The sequence below is a fragment of the Halichoerus grypus genome, chromosome 6 (assembly GCF_964656455.1).
Source record: "Halichoerus grypus chromosome 6, mHalGry1.hap1.1, whole genome shotgun sequence".
NCBI classification, from domain to species: Eukaryota; Metazoa; Chordata; class Mammalia; order Carnivora; family Phocidae; genus Halichoerus; species Halichoerus grypus.
Window position 1 is genome coordinate 15,792,056 of NC_135717.1, and position 22,750 is coordinate 15,814,805.

Genomic DNA, 22,750 nt, shown 5'->3' on the forward strand with positions numbered 1-22,750 from the left:
CAGACCTTATGTTGTCATTCCACTACTGAACTTTTGTAGTAATTAAAATATGTTTGAAATCATACAGAACAAACTTATTTAAACTATATGGTGTATAATTAAAAATGCATAAAACCGTTATGAACAGGTTAATAGATAATTCTGAAAGAAACATCCTATGTAAATATCTTTCTATTCAAATTATGACTGATGCCCATGGGCCTCAGGCATTACCTTCCTTGATCACAACCTCTCATCAAACTCAGAAGAATGTAAAATGTTTGCCAGTGGCTGGGGAGAAGGAGGAATTAAGAGTTATTGTTCAATGGATATAACATTTTAATTATGCAAGATGAACAAGTTCTTCAGGTCTTCTGTATGAAAGAAGATTTAACAGTATATTTAACAGTACTTCATTGTACATTCAAAAATTTGTTATGAGAGTAGATCTCCTGTTAAGTGTTCTTACCACAATTAAAAAAACCCTATGGGATGCTGCAAAAGTATTGCTTAGAGGGAAATTTATAGCATAAAATACTTATGTTAGGAAAAAAAGGGGGGGGAAAGAAAAAAAATACAATCCCAAGTATTGTAAATTTCCATGTTAAGAAACTAGACAAATAAAAACAAATTTACTCTAAAGCAAGAAAAAGAAAGGAAAAATTATACTACAGTAGAAATTGATGAAAACAGAAAAAAGGACAGAAAATCAATTAAATTAGCAAATTAATTTTGCTGGTTATTTACAAAAGTCAATAAAATTGAAAACCTTTAACCAGACTGAGCAAGCAAAAGAAATGAGAAATCAAATATCACCAATATCAGGAATAAAAAAGCAGACATTATTACTGATTTTACAAAAATTAAAAAATAAGAATACAACAAATAAGTCAATGCCTATAAATTCAACAACTTATTTTTTATTTTTATTTTTTTAGGGTGTAAGCTGCTTGGATTTGAATTTAATTTTTTTTTTATTATGTTCAGTTAACCAGTTTATAGTAAAGTCAACAATTTAGATGCTTTTAATCTATGGCCTTTATTGTGCTGACATAAATTCCTTTTATACCTAGTTTCATGAGTTATTTTTTTTAAATCATGAAAGGATGTTGAATTTTGTCAAATACATTTTCTGCAACTATTGAAATGCTCATATGATTTTTATTTTTCAATCAATGTGGGGTTTATAAATCAATTTCCTTATGTTGAATAACACTTGCATTCTGAAGATAAATCCTTCTTTATGATCCTGTATGATCCTTTTAATTTGCTATTTAATTCAGTTTGCTACGTATTTTGTTGATCTGTGTTCATTAGGGATATTGCCTGTCATTTCTTTTCTTTATTATTATTGTTATTATTATTATTGTTATTATTATTTGTATCAGGATAATTCTGAGCATTCAAATGAGTTTAGAAGTTTTCCCTTTAATTTTCTGGAAGAGTTTAAGTATTGGTGTTAATTCTTCCTTTAATGTTTCTTAGAATTCAATACTGAAGCCATATGGTCCTGAGTTTCTCTATGTTGGTAGATTTTTTTTTAAAGATTTTATTTATTTATTTGACAGAGAAAGAGATAGCTAGAGCAGGAACACAAGCAGGGGGAGTGGGAGAGGGAGAAGCAGGCTTCCCGACGAGAAGGGAGCCCGATGCAGGGCTCGATCCCAGAACCCTGGGATCATGACCTGAGCTGAAGGCAGATGCTTAACGACTGAGCCACCCAGGTGCTCCTCCTCTGATCAGTTTGAAACAGTCCTTTACTTGAAATCAGAGACAGATTCTAAATAGAATACTCTGAAGTCACCAAATGTGCTCATCAGACATAATATACTCTTTTTTTTCTCAAGAGAATCAATGATTCATTGGATTTTACTGTACAAACATAATGGAATTTGTATGCACACACACTGTGCTAATGAGCTTCTTCCTTTAGAATATGTAAATGAACCTACTTGGATTAACTCTGGGAACAGGGGTGAGAACTAACAACCACCTCATAAACAAATAGGACCCCAAATGTCCGTTAGCCTGCATTCTGTTTTAGGGGGAAGGATGTGATTTATAACATTTATCAAGTTCTATGGCAATAAGTCATTTTACAATGACATCCTATGGTATTTACACATATCCATGAGATGAACATTTCTACAATCCATATGTTGGTAGATTTTTGATTATTTATTTAACCTCATTATTTGTACAAGAATACCTCATTTTATTACTCTTCACTTAATTGTTCTTGTCAGATATGTTTTTGTTTGTTTGCTTGAAAAATTGAAGGTTTTTGGCAAATCTCTGTGAAGCAAGTCTATATGGTTTTTCCGACAGCATTTGGTGATTTTGTGACTGTGTCACATTTGGTAATTTTGGCAATATTTCAAAAATTTTCATTATTCTATTTGTTATGGTGATTTATGATCAGGGATTTTTGATGTTACTATTGTAATTGTTTTGTGGCCCAATGACCTGTGCCCACAAAAGACAGTTAATTTAATTCAAAAATTTGTGTGTGCTTTTAAGGTTTTTTTTTTAATATTTTTTAAATTTTATTTTAATATGTTATGTTAGTCACCATACAATACATCATTAGTTTTGATGTGGTGATCCACGATTCATTGTTTTTGTATAACACCCAGTACCTATGCAACATTCTCCAGAATAGATCACATCCTAGGTCACAAATCAGGTCTCAATCGGTACCAAAAGATTGGGATCATTCCCTGCATATATTCAGACCACAATGCTTTGAAACTAGAACTCACTCACAAAAGGAAAGTCGGAAAGAACTCAAATACATGGAGGCTAAAGAGCGTCCTACTAAAGAATGAATGGGTCAACCAGAAAATTAAAGAAGAATTTAAAAAATTCATGGAAACAAATGAAAATGGAAACACAACTGTTCAAAATCTGGGCTAACCCATCCCCCCACCTCCTCCCCTCTAAAAACCTCAGTTTGTTTCCTATAGTTGCTCATAATATATTCTTATAATTGTTTGTATTTCTTTGGTGTTGGTTGTGATATCTCCTCTTTCATTCATGATTTTATTTATTTGGGTCATTTCTCTTTTCTTTTTGATAAGTCTGGCCAGGGTTTTATCATTTCATTGATCTGTTCTACTGTTCTTTTGGTTTCTATTTCATTGAAAACCCAGGTGTAGGGTTAGGTTGTGTATTTGAGACCTTTCTTGTTTTTGAGAAAGGCTTGTATTGCTATATACTTTCCTCTTAGGACTGCCTTTGCTGTATCCCAAAGATTTTGAACAGCTTATTTTCCGTCATTTGGTCTTCTATATCACTAATTCTCTCTTCTGCCTCATTTATCCTAACAGTTAGAGCCTCCATTTTTGATTGGACCATTTTTGATTTTTTTCCGTCTTGTTATTTTGTCCAGAGGAGAATAGATGAATGAGAGAACAAAATGCTAACAGGGTAACAACGACCCCAGAAAAATATACACTAAACAAATCAGAAGAGACCTGAAACCGGGGAAAAAGAAAGGGAAAGAAAGAAAAGAGAAAGAAAAAAAAAAGAAAAAGAAAAAGATAAAAAAAAAACCACTAACAAACAAACAAACAAAGAAAAAACAGAATATGATCAAATATTATCAGGCTGGTGCATAGATCAGTGCCACACATTAGATTTTGGGCATATTTTGTTCTGTTAGAAGAAAGTGCCTCCCAAAACTTTAAAGAAAAAAAAACTTATATATGTACAAAAATAAGGGTAAATACGATGAAGGGATAGACTATGACTGGAAAGATGAAAATTATAGAAGATTTTATAAAAGGAATTGATAAGATAAGAAGTTGGTTGAAAAAAGAAAGAAGAGGATTTAAAAAAAAAAGGGAGAGAATGTGATCAGGCAGGAGACTAGAACAAAGCCATACACTAAAGATTTAGGGTATATTTTGGTCTGTTAGAAGAAACTGTATCCCAAAATTTTAAAGAGAGAACAACTTATATATATAAACCAAAAATAAGGTTAACTACTATGAAGGGATAGAATATGATTCTAAAAATGAAAAATAAAAGATTTTTTAAAAAAGGGATTGATAAGATTTTGGTTGAAAAAGGGAAAAAGAAAAATTCAAAAAAAAAAAAAGGATAAAGAAAGTTAAAAAAAAATTAACTTTGAAAGACTAAAGAATCATGGGGAAAAAGCCATGAATTCTATGTGCAGTATTACCCTAGCGCTGGAGTTCTGCCGTTCTCATTGATCGGTAAACTTGGTCTTGGCTGGCTGTTCTTGCTGATCTTCTGGGTGAGGGGCCTGTTGCCGTGGTTCCCAAATGTCTTTGCCAGAGGCCGAATTGCCCCACCCTTGCTGGGTCCGGGCTAAGTAATCTGCTGGGCTTTGCTCTTGGAGCTTTTGTTCCCTGCAAGCTTTCCGTACAGCTTTGGAGGCCAAGAGTGAAAATGGTGGCCTCCCAAGCTCCACCCCGTAGAAGCGGAGAACTCGGGGCCCCGCTCCTCAGTGCGCCCCCAGAGAAAAGCAGTCAATCACTCCTGCCTCCCCGGTCTCCGGCCTCACTCCGTGCTCACCCAGCCTGTGACCGCGCATTTCTATCTCTGGCACCCGACCCCATGTGGAGTCTCCAAACCCAGCAGATCCCTGCGGTGCACTCCCGCGCCGCTCCTCCGGGGGAGGAAGGGGAGTCTCCCCAGATCTGCCGCTTGTTGGGTCCCTGCTGGAGGAGCAGTGGCCCGACTGTGCCGTGGATCACGGTTTATGACAACCCCAGCTGAGAGCCCACGCCTGGGCTCCGTCTCTGCAGCTGGCTTCCCTGCTCCGATCCCTGGGAGCTCTGCCGCACTCAGGCATCCCCGGTCTTTCTGTGACCCCGAGGGTCCTGAGACCACACTGGCCCCGCGAGGGGTCCACCCCCTGCTTAGCCACTGGAGCGACGTCCCTCAGTGGAGCAGCTTCTAAAAGTTCCAAATTTGTGCTCCGTGGTTCTATCACTTGCCAGAAGCGGCCGATGGAGGCCCCCTCCCCCGCCGTCTATCCTTCCGAATATCGCCTCGAATTCACTTCTCCGCACGTCTTACCTTCCAGAAAGTGGTTGCTTTTCTGATTAGAGAGTTGCTGCTATTCTTTTCTTCCATCTCCTGTTGAGTTCGTAGGTGTTCAGTGTGGTTTGATCCCTATCTAGCTGAATTCCTGGGACCAGAGGTAATTTAGGTCTCCTACTCCTCTGCCATCTTTGTCCTCCCCCCCACTTTTGTTGATTTTGATGGCAGTTTTCCATGCCTCCTGGATCTGAATATGTCTGTTTTTTCCCCCAGGTTAGGGAAGTTTTCAGGTATTATTTCTTGAAATAAATTTTCTGCCCCCTTTCTCTCTTCTTCTTCTGGGAGTTCTATACTATGGATGATACTATGTTTGATGGAGTCACTGAGTTCCATAAGTCTATTTTCCTTTTACATAATTCTTTTTTTTCCTCTTTTGTTCAGCTTGGTTACTTTCTTCCATTACTCTGTCTTTTGGGTCACTAATTCATTCCTCTGCTTCTTCCTTTCTTCCATTCATTCCATCAAGCATGTTTCTCTTTTAGTTTATTGTGCCCTTTGGCTCTGTTGTTTGTTCCTTATCTCTTTCTTAAGGTTCTTACTCATGTCTTGCACTCTTTTCTCAATTCCAGTGAATCCTCATAATCATTGCTTTAAATTCTCTATCAGGCATGTTTCTTTTATTTGTTTTGCTTTGAATGGGCTGTGGCCTTGTCCTATTCTTTCAATTTATGTAAGTTTCTCTGTCTCCTCATTTTGTCTACCTCTTGGTGTCTGTTTGTGTGTGTTAAGAATGTCAGCTATGTCTTCTCTTCTTGAAAGTAGTGACTTTATGAAGAGGCCCTGTGCAGTGTCCCCTGTGTACTGGAAACTGACACTTCAGTAGAGTATCCTATGTGTGTTGCTTACATCCTGCTTTTGTGTCTGAGTCACTTTTCCTTTCAGTTCAGTCTCCTGCACTGACTCTCTGCCTATTGTGGGCTGTGCTTGTTCTCTGTGGTGTTAGTGAGACCTAGGCAAGGCAGCTCTTAGGGGTTACACCTGCTGAAGAACTTGGGGATGGGGCAGCAGCTTTAGCAAAATTTTCTTTATGCAATAGTCTTATGCTGGATCCCTTGAAGTGCAGGGGCAGCTGGGGGCTGGGCTTCAGTGTGAGAGGGTGTGGGTTGCTGGGCACTGTGTGTGGTGATAGGTGGGCATAGCTGAGTCAGGTGTGCAATGGTGACTGTGAACCCAGCAGCTGGGCAGGGCCCATATGCAACTTAATGAAATTTTCCCTGAGCCCAGGGCTGAGGCTAGCAGCATTGGAGTGTGGGAGTCCTCAGGAGAACTCATGGGCATGGCACATTGCTAATAAGTTAGTTAGCTAGTGTCTGTGCAGCCCCAGGGTCCTGCAAATGGCCCTGTGTTTATGATGGAAAGTGGCACCTGCCAGCTCCCTCATTTTCAGGGAAATCTCCAACATGCTCTGAAATCAGTAAAAACAGATGTGTCTCCTGTTTGCCCTCAGCATTTTGTAGACTGCCGTTTTTTTTATATTACCTCCATGCACAGGCTGCTGTCTCTTAAGGGTAGTGACACAGCTGTTACAGCTATTACCAGCCCTCTGGGCTTGCCCAGTGCTGAGTCAGCTGGCATTTAAAGCTCCAGGTTCCAAATCCCCGTGGTTATACAAACTCATGGAATTCAGCTCCTCTGGTTTTTAAAACCAAAAGATATGGGGATTTGTCTTCCCTCTGTGAGCTCCGTGGTGCAAGGACCTATTTCTCTCCCCTCTCTGCACATGCAGCTCCCTCCCAGTCTTCCTCTACCTTTCTGACCTTCCTAAACTTTCAGATGCAGCTTCTTCTTCTTCTTTTTTTTTTTAAGATTTTATTTATTCATTTAAGAGAGAGAGCACAAGCAGAGGGAGGGGCAGAGGGGGAGAGAGAGGGACAAGCAGTCTTCCCACTGAGCAGGGAGCCCAACGCAGAGCTTGATCCCAGGACCCTGGGATCATGACCCGAGCTGAAGGCAGATGCTTAACCTACTGAGCCACCTACATGCCCTAGATGCAGCTTCTTCTCTATATTTAGTTGTGAAATTTGTTTTGCCAGTCTTTGGATCTCTCTCTGATTTACTGACTTGGATGTGGATGATATTTATTTGTAAACATGGGATGTGGTGAGCCCAGTGTCTTTCTACTCCACCATCATCCCAAGCTCCCCCATATTAATTATTTATTAAATGGTGAAAAGACAGACTATAGGTGTTATTAATCCGTCATGCTAATCTGTTGAAATAATCTTTTTTTTTTTTTTTCAGCTATCAGCCTGTAGTTGACTATGTAGATGCTCAATTTGAGGCCTATTTTCAAGAAGAATTGAAAATTAAACGTTCCTTCATTGACTACCATGATTCCCGTATACATGTGTGCCTTTACTTCATTTCACCTACAGGACATTCTCTGAAGTCCCTTGATCTATTAACTATGAAGAACATTGACAGTAAGGTGTGTTAGATAAATCCAGTAGTCTATCAAGATTTGATAATTATTTTGTGATAATATATAATTTGAAGGTATTTGCATACAAGAACTTGTTAATTTTAATATGTTAAAATATAATTTTTCTTTTTAAAGAAGATTTTATTTATTTATTTGACAGAGAGAGGGAGATAGTGCAAGCAGGGGGAGCAGCAGGCAGAGAGAGAGGGAGATGCAGGCTTCCCTCTGAACGGGGATCCCAACTCAGGGCTTGATCCCAGGACCCTGGGATCACGACCTGAGCTGAAGGCAGACACTTAGCCAACTGAGCCATCCAGGCACCCCCAAACATAATTTTTTCTGTTAATCTTTAAAGCACTGCTCTTAGTTTCCAAGGGATGGCATTGCAACATACCACAAACTTAGTAGTTCAAACAACAGAAATTAATTTTCTCACAGTTATGGGAAGTAGAAGTCCAAGATGAAGATGCCACCAAGGTTTTTTTTCTTCTAAAACCTCTTTTTCTGAGTGATAGATGGCTGCCTTCTCACCATGTCCTCACATGGTCTTTCCTCTGCACATATCTGATGTTTCTATATGTCTGTGTTTCCTCTTCTTATAAGCACACCAGTCTCATTGGATTAGGGCCTATTCTAATGACTTTATTTTCACTTAATTACCTCTTTAAAGAGTCTTGTTCTGAGATACTGGGGGTTAGGGTCTCAACATATGCACTGGGGAGGGATGATACATTCAGCACATAATAGCATTTGATAAATTTCAACCTTAGTTTGCTTTCCAGAAAAATTTAATTAGGTATGTATTAGGAAAATAAGATAAAGGTTAAAAAATATTAAAATAAAAATTTATGGTTTTTTTGTGATTAAAGTCATAGAGGTTGTGGTAATTTGGCTGTATTTTTAAAACTGAATTCATTCTACAGTAGTATAAAACAATCCCATTAACATTACCTGTTACCACTGATTGTGTGATACCACTAAATTAATTTAGTGTACAGTATTGATGAAAGTCTCTTCTGACTTTTAGTACTCAGTTTAAGAAATTAAATTGATAATGAATTAATTTGACTATCATGAAGTTTTCATGATCCTGGCTAGTGGTCCTATCACAGAGTATTCAGAATGTAATATGTATGTATATATTTTTTCCAATGGAGGGTAAATATACATGTGAAAGAAACTTTTATGTTATGTGTTCTTTTCTACACTTTCTTAAGTTGAAGAGAGAAAAAGTTCTAAAATTTGGTTTGTTTTTATCAAAGAAGGCCTGACCTTTGCTATGTATTGTTCAAACTGGAAAAAAAAATTTGTACCTAATCTTATATGTCACCAAGTTGTTGAAAGAAGTTAGATTTCTAGTTAAAATCAAGAGCTGCCTCAATTTCTTGAGTATTACTATATTCAATTGCCAGGGACACACAGTTTTATTTTTAATTTTATGGGTAGCTCTTATCATTAAACAATTTCCAGATACAGAAAATTACTATTTTTTTTTACAGGAACATTACATAAAGGGGTGAGCAGTGGTGTATGTGTGTGTGTCTGTTGTCTTCTCTTCTAGGTTGCCTAGTTCCCTTCTGCAATAAGTGACTTTCATTCCTCAAATCTGAACACCTAAAGAATTATTAACATGGAAAATTTCCATTTGTTATGTGTTAAGGTTTTACTATCATTAGAAGATAGCTTTCTCAGCAATACAATCCAAGATATTTATGTTAGACTTGAACCTACCTTAGTAGTTGTGTGCTTTTTACTGTGGAAGGTATTATTTAAGATTCTAAAATTAGATAAAAATTTGAACATCAGTGTTATATTGAGGCCCTAGATTTGTACAAGGATTTTTTAAAATGAACTTTGAAGAATCTAAAACAAAAACAATATACCTAGAACTGACTTTTATGCACTCTTACTATATCACAGAACTTGACATTATGTAGCTATGATTTAATAAGATACTTTAACAGTAATAAAATATTTTATAATTTTGCACATTTTTAATTTCTACAAAGTTTATTAAAATGTAAATGCATGGAGACAGGAGTGATCATACTGTAGAACTAGGAAGAAAAGTTTATGAATAAAATTTCAACCTCAAATATGCAATACAGAAATAGTACCTTTTTACAAATTACAAATGAAGATATTTGTGAGCAAGGTATTATACACATATACACATAGACTCAGTCTTCAGAGTATGGTAACAAAAAAGGGTCTATTATTTTAGGTGGCCTTTGGAAAACACAAGCAAATATATCTACAAAGATGGATTTATGGAGAGGGTGATGAAAATGAATGACATGTAGAAGGACAAAATTAATTTAGTGTACAGTATTGATGAAAGACTCTTCTGACTTTTAGTACTCAGTTTAAGAAATTAAATTGATAATGAATTAATTTGACTATCTTATTCTACTACTCACATTTTACTAACTCCAAATGTGTTGAAAGTGTAAGAAAGTTTGAGAAAAGAAATTTGAAACTTCTAAACCTGAATTCTGATAAAATATTAATCTTCAAAAGTAATGATTATTTTGGAAAGCCATTTTGTGAAGAAGGTATGGTAGTAGCCAGTGATTATCTAGTTGTAAAAATTTATTGTCAGAGGTTGTGAGGTTTTGACATAAAAATTCCAGGAATAACAACAAATCCTCAATGGTGAGATTTTGTTTGCTTCTTTATTTACAGGTGAACATTGTACCACTGATTGCCAAAGCAGATACAATTTCTAAAAATGATTTACAGAAATTCAAGTGTAAAATAATGAGTGAATTGGTTAGTAATGGCATCCAGATATATCAGTTTCCAACAGATGATGAAACTATTGCTAAGATGAACTCTTCAATGAATGTAAGCTTTTAACTATTGAATATCAATTCTATTTTGTGTGGGAATAAAAATATAATTTGTAAGTAACAATATTAGTAATAAATTGTAACTTGTATCTGACAAAGAGACTTTAAAATCTATTGTGGGAAATCTCTTTTCTCTCCTCCCCTCCACTCCCCTCCCCTTCACCCCTTCCCTCCCTCCTTCCCACCCACCTTTCTTTCTTTCTCTCTTCTCCTCCCCTCCCCTCTCCTCCCCTCTCCTCCCCTCTCCTCTCCTCTCCTCTCCTTTCTTCTCCTCTCCTACCTGTCAGATCTCCTCACCAACCATAGGCAACCACTAATCAACTTCCCTCTCTGTAGATGATTTCTCTGTTCTGGACATATCATATGAATAGAATTAATGATATTTAGTCTCTTTATGTACTTATTGGCTATTAGCATATCTTCCCAGGAGAAATGTTTGCTTATATCCATTTTATAAGGATCTGGAAAATGGAAAAAAAGATCCATTTTAAGTGAGCTTTTGTCTCTTTATCATTGAATTGTAAATTCTTTATGTATTCTGGATATAAGTTCCCTATGAGACATATAACTTGGAAATATTTTCTCCCAAGCTGTTGGTCATTTCCTTTCTTTTTGCTATCATTTGAAACACAGAAGGTTTAATTTTGATGAAGTCCAATTTATCTATTTGTTGTTGTTGTTGTTGTTTATATTTTTGGTGTGATATCTAAGAATATTTTGCCAAATCCAAGGTAATAGATATTTATGTTTTCTTCTAAGAGTTTAAAAAATTATGGAAAATACACATAACATGAAATTTACCATCTTAAATATTCTACAGTGTACAGTGGAGTGGTATTAATCATTCACATTTTTGTGCTCCCATCATCACCATCTATCCACAGAACTGTTTTCCCACCTTGCAAAACTAAAAGCCTGTATCTAAGAAACAGTAACTCCGGGTGCCTGGGTGGCTCAGTTGGTTAAGCGACTGCCTTCGGCTCAGGTCGTGATCCTGGAGTCCTGGGATCGAGTCCCGCATCGGGCTCCCTGCTCAGCGGGGGGTCTGCTTCTCCCTCTGACCCTCTTCCCTCTCGTGCTCTCTGTCTCTCATTCTCTCTCTCTCAAATAAATAAATAAAATCTTAAAAAAAAAAAAAAAAAAGAAACAGTAACTCCACATCACCCCTCCCCTCAGCCCCTGGAAACCACCATTGTACTTTCTGTCTATAAATTTGACTATTCAAGGTAGTTCCTGAAAACAGAATTATACAATATTTGCCCTTTAATGTCTGTACAGATATCTCTTTGAGCCCTGCTTTTAATTACTTTGAGTACCTTCCAAGAAGTGGAATTGTTAGATTTTATGGAATTCTGTTTAATTTTTTGGAGAACTGTCACACTGTTTCATTATCAACTACAGCTTATCTACATCCTAGTCAATGCTTCTTCTTTTCTGTTTTTTTTTTTCTTAAATAATAGCTAGTCTTAATGGTTGTGAGCTGGTATCTCACTGTACTTTTGATTTGAATTTTCCTAATGATTACTGAAGTTGAGCATCTTTATATGTGTTTTTTAAGTTTGTATATCATCAGTGGAGAAATGAGTAAATATCCATTTTATTTAGTTTTCTGATTTGTTGGTGTGCTGTTGTTCATAGTATTCATTTATGATTATTTTTATTTCTGCAATGTTGGTGGTAATGTGTCTCATTTCTGATTCTAGTAACTTGAGTCTCTTCTTTTTATCTTGGTTGATCTGGCTAAAGGTTGGTCAATTTTGTTGATCTATTCAAAGAACCCACTTTTAATATCTTTGATTTTTCTATATTTTACTGTTCCTTATTTCATTAATTCACACTTTACCCAGTATTATTTCCTTCCTTCTGCCTGCTTTAGGTTTAGATCTTTCTTCTTTTTTTTTAGTGTCTTAAAATGAATGGTTAGGTTGTAGATTTGAAATTTTTCTTTTTTCTTTTTTTAAAATTTAAAATCAATTAAATAACATATAATGTATTATTAGTTTCAGAGGTAGAGTTTAGTGATTCATCAGTTGCCTGTAACACCCAATGCTCATTACATCATGTGCCCTTTTTAATGCCCATCCCCCAGTTACCCCATCCCTCCACCCACCTCCCCTCCAGCAACCCTGTTTGTTTCCTATAGTTAAGAGTCTCATGGTTTGTTTCCATCTCTGATTTTGTCTTATTTTATTTTTCCTTCCCTTCCCCTCTGTTTATCTGTTTTGTTTCTTGAATTCTACATGAGTGAAATCATATGCTATTTGTCTTTCTCTGGCTGACTTATTTTGCTTAGCATAATAACCTCTATTTCCTTCCACGTCATTGCAAATGTTAAGATTTCATTTTTTGATGCCTGAGTAACATTCCATTATATATATATATATCACATCTTCTCTATCCATTCATCATTCAGTGGACATTCAATGGACGTTTGGGCTCTCTTCATAGTTTGGCTATTGTTGATAATGCTGCTACAAAACATTGGGGTGTATGTACCCCTTCAAATCAGTATTTCTGTATCCTTTGGGTACATACCTAGTAGTGTAATTACTGGATCTTAGGGCAGTTCTATTTTTAACTTTTTGAGGGAACCTCCATACAGTTCTCCAGAATGACTGCACCAGTTCGTATTTCCATCAATGGTGCAAGAAGGTTCCCCTTTCTCCACATCCTTGTCAACACCTCTTGTTTCTTGTGTTGTTAATTTTAGCCATTCTGGCAGGTGTGAGGTGGTATATCATCATGGTTTTGATTTGCATTTCCCTGATGATAACTTACATTGAGCATCTTTTCATGTGCCTGTTAGTCATTTGTATGTTCTTTGGAAAAGTGTCTATTTTTGTCTTCTGTCCAGTTCTTAACTGGATTATTTGTTTTTTGGTTGTTGAATTTGATAAGTACTTTATAGGTTTTGGATACTATCCCTTTATCAGATATTTCGTTTGCAAATATCTTCTCCCATTCCGTTGGTTGCCTTTTAGTTTTGTTGATGGTTTCCTTTGCTGTGCAGAAGCTTTTTATCTTGATAAAGTCTCAATAATTTACTTTTGCTTTTGTTTCCCTTGCCTCAGGCGATGTGTCTAATAAGAAGTTGCAAGGCTGAGGTCAAAGAGGTTTCTGCCTGTATTCTCCTCTAGGATTTTGATGGATTCCTGTCTCACATTTAAGTCTTTCATCCATTTTTAATTTATTTTTGTTTTATGGTGTAAGAAAGTGGTCTTGTTTCATCCTTTTGCATGTTGCTTTCCAGTTTTCCCGACACCATTGTTGAAGAGACTGTCTTTTTCCCTTTGGATATTCTTTCCTGCTTTATTGAAGATTAGTTGACCATAGATTTGAGGGTCCATTTCTGGGTTCTCTGTTCTGTTCCATTGATCTATATGTCTGTTTTTGTTTCAGTACCATATTGTCCTTTTTTTTTTTTTTTTTAAGATTTTACTTATTTATTTGACAGAGAGAGAACACCAGCAAGGGGAGCTGCAGAGGGAGAGGGTGAAACAGGCTCCCCACTGAGCATGGAGCCCGATGCAGGGCTTGAACCCAGGACACTGGCATCATGACCTAAGCTGAAGGCAGACGCTTAACTGACTGAGCCACCCAGGCACACCAGTACCTTACTGTCTTGATGGCTACAGCTTTGTAATGTAGCTTAAAATCCAGAATCGGGATGCCTTCAGTTTTGTTTTTCTTTTTCACAATTGTTTGGCTATTTGGGGTCTTTTCTTGTTCCGTACAAATTATAGGATTGGTTGCTCTAGTTCTGTGAAAAACGCTGGTAGTATTTTGATAGAGATTGCATTAAATGTGTAGATTGCTTTGGGTGTAGTATCGAAATTTTAACAATGTTTGTTCTTCAAAACCATGAGCACAGAATGTTTTTCCATTTATTTGTGTCCTCTTCCACTTCTTTCATAAGTGTCCTATTGTTTTCAGAGTATAGATTTTTTACTTCTTTAGTTAGATATATTCCTCAGTATCTTACCATTTTTGGTGCAATTGCAAATGGGATTGATTCCTTCGGTTCTTTATCTGCTGCTTCATTAGTGGTGTATACAAATGTAACAGATTTAAGAGGAAGATGGCAGAGGAGTAGGGGGCCCTAATTTTGTCTGGCCTCTGGAATTCATCTACATAGCTATCAAATCTTTCTGAACATCTGTGAACTCAACTGGAGATCTAAGAAAAGAATTGCTGCAATTCTACAAATAGAGAACCAACTACTTTTTGCAAGGAATCCCAGGCCGTATATCAAGATAAACCATGGGGGCAGGGGGAGGGAACCTCCATAAGCCGGCTACTGGAAAGTGATATAGCAGTAGAGTGCAAAATCAAAACTTTTAGATGTCTGCTCCAGTGAGGCATATTCCTGTCTGAGGCACTCAGGTGGCAAAGTGGGCAGAATCCTAGGTGGAACAGTGTGGTCTCAGGATCCCTGGGGTCACAAAAAGAATGGGGGTGCCTGAGTGCTGCAGAGTTCCCAAACATTGGAGTAGGGAAGCCGACTGCAAACAGAGAGCCCAGGAATGGGCTTTCAGCTGTGTTGCCATAAACCATGAACCTTGGCCGGTCAGGCAACCACTCTCCAAGCAGGGGCCCAACAAGAGGCAGAACCGTGGCAAGACTCCTCTCTATCCCCCAGGGGGGAGTGGTGAAAGTGCATGCCACAGGAGTCTGTAAAGTTCGGAGACTCAAAATGGGGTCAGGAGCCTGAGATAAAAATGCTTGGTCACAGGTTGGGTGAACACAGAGTGTAGATGGAAACCAGGGAGACAAGAGTGATTGACTGCTTTTCTGTGAAGACTCACTGAAGAGGTGGGGGGTGCAATATTTCAGATCCCCAGCTGGAGATTGGGAGACCGCAATTTTGATTTTCATCCTCTAAAGTGGTAGAGAAAGCTTTCAGGGAACAAAAGCCACGTAGAGCAATCTGAAGGCATTCACAACGAGTCTGGCCTCCTGGCAAGGGCGGTGCGATTCTGACAGGGCAAAGACACCTGAGAATCAGCACAACAGAACCCTCCACCAGAAGATCAGCAGGAACATCCTAATACCAAGTGTTTTTTTTTATTTTTTGTTTTTTTCATTGAAAAAAATATATTTTTATTTTTATTATTTAAAATTTTTTATTATGTTCAATTATCAAACATATAGTACATCAAAAATATTGATGTAGTGTTCAGTGATTCAAGACTTGGGTATAACACCCAGTGCTCATCACAGCATGTGCCTAATATCTATCACCCAGTTACCTGATCCCCCCACCTCCCTCCCTTCTGTAACCCTCAGTTTGGTTCCCAGGGTCCAGAGTCTCTCATGGTTTGTCTCCCTCTCTGATTTCTTTCCATTCAGTATTCCCTCCCTTCCCCTGTGGTCCTCCACGCTATTCCTTATATTCCACATATGATGAAACCATATGATAATTGTCTTTCTCTGCTTGACTTATTTCACTTAACATAATCCCCTTCAGTTCTATCTATGTCGATGCAAATGGTAGGTATTCATCCTTTCTGATGGCTGAGTAATATTCCATTGTATATATGAACTGCATCTTCTTTATCCATTCATCTATTGAAGGGCATCTTGGCTCCTTCCACAGTTTGGCCATCGTGGACATTGCTGCTATGAACATGGGGAGCATGTGCCCTTCTTTTCACTACATCTGTATTTTTGGGGTAAATACCTAGTCGTGCAATTGCTGAGTAGTAGGGTAGCTCTATTTTTAATGTCTAGAGTCACCTCCATACTGTTTTTCCAGAGTGGCTGTACCAGCTTACACCAACAGTGCAAGAGGGTTCCCCTTTCTCCATATCCTGGCCAACACTTGTTTGCTGTCTTGTTAATTTTTGTGATTCTAACTGGTGTAAGGTGGTATCTCATTGTGGTTTTGGTTTGTATTTCCCTGATAGCTAGTGTTGTTGAACATTTTTTCATGTGTCTGTTAGCCATTTGTATGTCTTCTTGGGAGAAGTGTCTGTTCATGTCTTCTGCCCATTTTTTGACTGGATTATTTGCTTTTTGGGTGTTGAGTTTGAGAAGTTCTTTATAGATCTTGGATGCCAGCCTTTTATCTGTAATGTCATTTGCAAATATCTTCTCCCATTCTGTGGGTTGCCTCTTAGTTTTGTTGACTGTTTCCTTTGCTGTGCATGATTTTTTTTTTATCTTGATGAAATCCCAATAGTTCATTTTTGCTTTTGTTTCCCTTGCCTTTGGAGACATGTCTTGAAAGAAGTTGCTGTGGTCAATGTTAAAGGGGTTGCTGCCTATGTTCTCCACTAGGATTTTGATGGATTCCTGTCTAACATTGAGGTCTTTCATCCATTTTTAATTTATCTTTGTGTATGGTGTAAGAGAATGGTCTAGTTTCATTCTTCTGCATGTGGCTGTCCAACTTTCCCAACACCATTTGTTGAAGAGACTTTTTTTCCATTGGATATTCATTCCTGATTTGTTGAAGATTAGTTGGCCACAGAGTTGAGGGTCCATTTCTGGAGACTCTACTCTGTTCCATTGATCTATGTGTCTGTTTTTGTGCCAATACCATGCTGCCTTGATCACAGCTTTGTAATATAGCTTTAAGTCAAGCATTATGATACCCCCAGCTTTGGTTTTCTTTTTCAACAATCCCCTGGCAATTTGGGGTTTTTCTGATTCCATACAAATTATAGGATTGTTTGTTCCAACTCCGTGAAAAATGCCAATGGTATTTTGATGGGGATGGCACTGAAAGTGTAGATTACTCTGGGCAGCATAGATATTTTCACAATGTTTATTCTTCCAATCCATGAGCATGGAATGTTTTTCCATCTCTTTGTGTCTTCCTCAGTTTCTTTCATAAGTGTTCTGTGATTTCTAGAATATAGATCCTTTACCTCTTTGGTTAGGTTTATTCCTAGGTATATTATGGTTTTTGGTGCTATTGTAAATGGGATCGATTTTTTTAAATTTCTGTTTCTTCAGTCTCATTATTAGTGCATAGAAATGCAACTAATTTCTGTGCATTGATTTTGTATCCTGCCATGTTGCTGAATTGCTGTACGAGTTCTAGTAATTTGGGGGTGGAGTCTTTTGGGTTTTTCACATAAAGTATCATGTCATCTGTGAAAAGAGAGAGTTTGACTTCTTCTTTGCCAATTTGAATGCCTTTTATTTATTTTTGTTGTTTTATTGCTGTTGCTAGAACTTCTAGTACTATGTTGAATAATAGTGGTGAGAGTGGGCATCCCTGTCATGTTCCTGACCTTAAGAGAAAAGCTCTCATTTTTTCCCTATTGAGAATGATATTCACTGTGGGCTTTTCATAGATGGATTTATGATATTAAGGTATGTTCCGTCTATCCTTATACTTTGAAGAGTTTTAATCAATAAAGGATGCTGTATTTTGTCAAATGCTTTTTCTGCATCAATTGAGAGGATTGTATGGTTCTTGTCTTTTCTTTTATTAATGTGCTCTATCACGTTGATTGATTTCTGAATGTTGAACCACTCTTGCATCCCAGGAATAAATCCCACTTGGTCATGCTGAATAATCCTTTCAATATACTGTTGGATCCTATTGGCTAGTATCTTGGTGAGTATTTTGGCTCCATGCTCATCAGAGATATTGGTTGTAATTCTCCTTTTTGATGGGGTCTTTGTCTTGTTTGGGAATCAAGTTAATGCTGGCCTCATAGAAAAAGTTTGGAAGTTTTCCTTCCATTTCTATTTTTTGAAACAGGTTCAGTAGAATAGGGATGATTTCTTCTTTAAATGTTTCACTCTTTAAATGAATTCCCCTGGGAAGCCATCTGGCCCTGGACTCTTGTTTTTTGGGAGATTTCTGATTTCTGCTTCAATTTCCTTGCTGGTTACTTGTCTGTTCAGATGTTCTACCTCTTCCTGTTTCAGTCTTGGTAGTTTATAAGTTTCCAGGAAAGCATCCATTTTTTCCAGATTGCATAGCTTTTGGCATATACCTGATGGTAATAAGTTCTAATAATTGTCTCTATTTCCTTGGTACTGGTTGTAATTTCTCCCCTTTCATTCATGATTTTATTAATTTGGGTCCATTCTCTTTTCTTTTGGGTAAGTCTGGCCAGATGTTTATTGATCTTATTCATTCTTTCAACAAACCAATTTCTAGTTTCATTGATCACTTCTACTGTTCTTCTAGTTTCTATTTCATTGATTTCTGCTCTAATCTTTATTATTTCTCTTCTCCTGCTTGGTTTAGGCTTTATTTGCTGTTCTTTCTCCAGATCCTTTAGTTGTAAGATTAGCTTGTGCATTTGGGATATTTCTACTTTTTTGAGAGAGGCATGGATGGCTATGTACTTCCCTCTAAGGACCGCCTTTGCAGTATACCCTAGGTTCTGAGCCAATGTGTTTTCATTTTCATTGGTTTGCATGAATTGTTTAAGTTCCTCTTTAATTTCCTGGTTGACCCATCCATTCTTTAGCAGGATGCTTTTTAACCTCCAAGTGTTTGCATTCCTTCCAAATTTTTCCTTGTGGTTGAGTTCCAGTTTCAAAGCACTTTGGTCTGAAAATATGCAGGGAATAACCCCCATCTTTTGGTACTGATTTGTGAGCCAGTATATGATCTATTCTGGAGAAAGTTCCATGTGCATTAGAGAAGAATGAGTATTCTGTTGTTTTAGGGTGGAATGTTCTGTATATATCTACGATGATGTCTCTTACTATTAATGTATTATTATCAATATGATTCTTTATTTTTGTTATTAGTTGGCTTATGTAGTTGCTGCTCCCGTTGGGGGCATAGATATTTACAATTGTTAGACATGCTTGTTGGATAGCCCCTTTAAGTATGATATAGTGTCCCCCTACATCTCTTACTACAGTATTTGGTTTAAAATCTAATTAGTCTGTTATGAGAATTGCTACCCCAGCTTTTTTGAATGCCATTACCATGATAAATGGTTCTCCATCCCCTCACTTTCAGTCTGGATGTGTCTTTAGGTTCAAAATGAGTCTCTTGTAGACAGCATATGGATGGGTCCTGCTTTTTTCTCCAATCCGGAACCCTGTGCCATTTCATGGGTGCATTTAGGCTGTTCACTTTGAGAGTAACTTTTGAAAGATATGAATTTAGTGCCATGGTATTGCCTGTAAAGTCCCTGTTTCTATAGATTGTCTGTGTTAATTTCTGGTGCATATTACTCTTGGGATCTTTCTTCTTTTATAGAATCCCCCTAAATGTTTCTTGCAGGGCTGGCTTGGTGGTCACATATTCTTTCAGTTTCTGCTGGTCCTGCAAGCTCTTTGTCTCTCTGTCCATTCTGAATGACAGCCTTGCTGGATAAAATATTCTTGGCTGCATGTTCTTGTCATTTAGTATCTGAATATGTCTTGCCAGCCATTTCTGGCTTGCCAGGTCTCTGTGGATAGGTCTGATGTTATTCTGATGTTCCTCCCTCTCTATGCAAGAAATCTCTTCCCCCTAGCTGCTCTCAGGATAGGCTTCCTTGGCTCTAAGATTTATAAGCTTCACTATTATATGTCAGGGTGTTGATATATTTTTATTGGTTTTGGAGGGGTCCTCTCTGCCTCTTAGACACGAATGCTTGTTTCCAGATTAGGAAAGTTCTCAGCTATGATTTGCTCAGTTACACCTCTGGCCCTCTCTCTCTCCACCCCCTTAGGGATACTAATAATTCTGACATTGGAATGTTCATTGTGTCATTGATCTCTCTAAGTCTATTTCCATGGGCTACTAGTGCCTATCCCTATCTTCCTCAGCTTCTTTCCTTTCTATCAGCTTATCTTCTAGATCTCTAATCTGTTCTTCTGCCTCATTTACCCTGGCTGTTAGAGTATCCAGTTTAGACTGCATCTCATTCATAACATTTTAAATTTCGGCCTGATTAGATCTCATTTCTGCCCTTAGAGATTCTATATTGTCACTAATGCTTTTCTTCAGCCTAGCTATTGACTTCATGATTGCTATCCTGAAGTCTGTCCCTGCCATCGTGCTTATATCTATATCCATTAGTTCTGTGGCAGAGGACATTGTCTCTGGTTCTTTTCTTTGTTGGGAGTTCCTCCTTCTCCTCATTATGTTGAGGGATCATTGAGGGAATGGACACAGTCCAAAATATCGACCACGCCCCAAGCAAGATGCTCCGTAGAAAAAATCTGAAGTGGTCGAACGCTACCACAGATACACCACTAAAGCCAAGATGATCCAAATCAATAAGATGAAAGAAAAAAGAAAAGAGAGAAAAAAAAGAGGGGGAGGTGGGGAGAGAGATTATAATCTCTCAGGGTGGACACAGCAGGGTAATGCTCTGTTGCTTATACTACCATGTGGAGTCTCTGTAAGCAGGGCTCCCTCCCCTCCACAGTCCTCAAAGTTCTTATCTCCCCTAAATCCACTCCGCACCTCCTACCTTCCAGAGGTGCTTGCTTTTCTACTTGTAGACTTGCAGTTTTGTTCTTTCAGGCCTCTGATTTCTTGGGTGTTCAGACTGTTTTGATAATTATCTAGCTGTCTCCAAGGGATGAGGCAAGCTTAGGTTCCCCCTATTCCTCTGTCATCTTAACTCCTCCTCAAATCATATTTGAAAGGTAAACCCTGTAGTTAGACTTAAATTTCAATTCTACCTTCTGTATTTAAAAGTGATAGCATGCTTAGAACAAACTATTCTAAAATTTGTATGGAACCACAAAAGACCCCAAATAGTCAAAATAATGTTGAAAAGAAATGCAAAGCTGGAGGCATCATATTTCCAGACTTCAAGCTATATTACAAAACTGTAATCATCAAGACATTATGGTGCTGGCACATAAACAAACACATAGATCAATGGAACAGAACAGAGAACCCAGAAAAGTACTCTCAACTCTATGGTCAACTAACCTTTGACAAAGCAGGAAAGAATATCTAATAGAAAAGAGACAATCTTTCAACAAATGGTGTTGGGAAAATTGGACAGCTACATGCAGGAGAATGAAACTGGACTACTTACACCATACACAAAAATAAATTCAGGAGTGCCTGTGTGGCTCAGTCTGTTGAGCATCTGCCTTTGGCTCAGGTCGTGATCCCAGAGTCTTGAGATTGAGCCCTGCATCGAGCTCCTGACTCAGCGGGGAGTCTGCCTCTCCCTCTCCTACTCCCCCTGCTTGTGCTCTGTCTCTCTCTCTTTATGTCAAATAAGTAAGTAAAATCTTTTTAAAAATTCAAAATGGAGGGGCGCCTGGGTGGCTCAGTCGTTAAGCGTCTGCCTTCGGCTCAGGTCATGATCCCGGGGTCCTGGGATCGAGCCCTACATCAGGCTCCCTGCTCGGCGGGAAGCCTGCTTCTCCCTCTCTCACTCCCCCCTGCTTGTGTTCCCTCTCACTGTGTCTCTCTCTGTCAAATAAATAAAATAAAATCTTTAAAAAAAAAATTCAAAATGGGTGAAAGACCTAAATGTGACACAGGAATCCATCAAAATCCTAGAGAAGAACACAAGTAGCAACCTCTTTCACCTCATCCCCAGGAACTTCTTCCTAGACATGTCTCCAAAGGCAAAGGAAACAAAAGCAAAAATGAACTTTTGGGACTTCATCAAGATAAAAAGCTTCTGCACAGCAAAGGAAACAACAAAACTAAAAGGCAACCTATGGAATGGGAAAAGATATTTGCAAGTGACATATCAGATAAAGGGCTAGTATCAAAAATCTATAAAGAACTTATCAAATGCAACAGCCAAAAACCAAATAATCCAGTCATGAAATGGGCAGAAGACATGAACAGACATTTCTCCAGAGAAGATATACAAATGTCCAACAGGCACATGAAAAAATGCTGAACATCACTCGGCATCAGGGAAATACAAATCAAAACCACAATGAGATACCACCTCACACTAGTCAGAATGGATAAAATTAACAAGTCAGGAAACAACAGATGTGACTCTTAACTATATGGAATGAACTGAGGGTTGCTGGAGCCAAGAAACAGACTCTTAACTATTTGATAACAAACTGATGGTTATCAGAGGGGAGATGGGTTGGGGGATGGGTTAATTTGGGTGATGGGGCAATTTGGTGATGGGCATTAAGGAGGGCACTTGATATAATGAGCACTGAGTGTTACATGCAACTGATGAATCACCGAATTCTCTCCCTGAAACTAATAATACATTATATGTTAACTAACTTGAATTTAAACAAAACAGAACAAACCAAAAAAACCCATATCATCCTATCCACAAATATGAGTCAAGAATTCATGAGATAAAAGGATGTAAAGTATGACACCATATATTTAAAATGTGGTGAGGGGGAATAGAAATTTAGTTCTTTTAAGATGGGTTCAAACTTAAATGACCATCAACTTAGTATAAGCTACTATACACATAAGATATTATATATAAAACTAATGGTAAAAAAAATAAAAAATCTAAAATAGATAGTAAAAAGAAAAAGAAATAGAAGA

The 22,750-nt window shown here is 37.8% G+C and overlaps 1 protein-coding gene across 1 annotated transcript in view; it reads left to right on the plus strand.

Moving 5' to 3' along the window:
* Positions 1 to 22,750, plus strand: part of SEPTIN14 (septin 14) — a 73,730-nt gene that overhangs the window by 31,395 nt on the left and 19,585 nt on the right. The window contains exons 4-6 of the mRNA XM_078074020.1: positions 7,294 to 7,480; positions 10,160 to 10,321; positions 16,233 to 16,259. Coding sequence (XP_077930146.1) covers positions 7,294 to 7,480; positions 10,160 to 10,321; positions 16,233 to 16,259 — 376 coding nt within the window. The remainder of the gene's footprint in view (positions 1 to 7,293; positions 7,481 to 10,159; positions 10,322 to 16,232; positions 16,260 to 22,750) is intronic.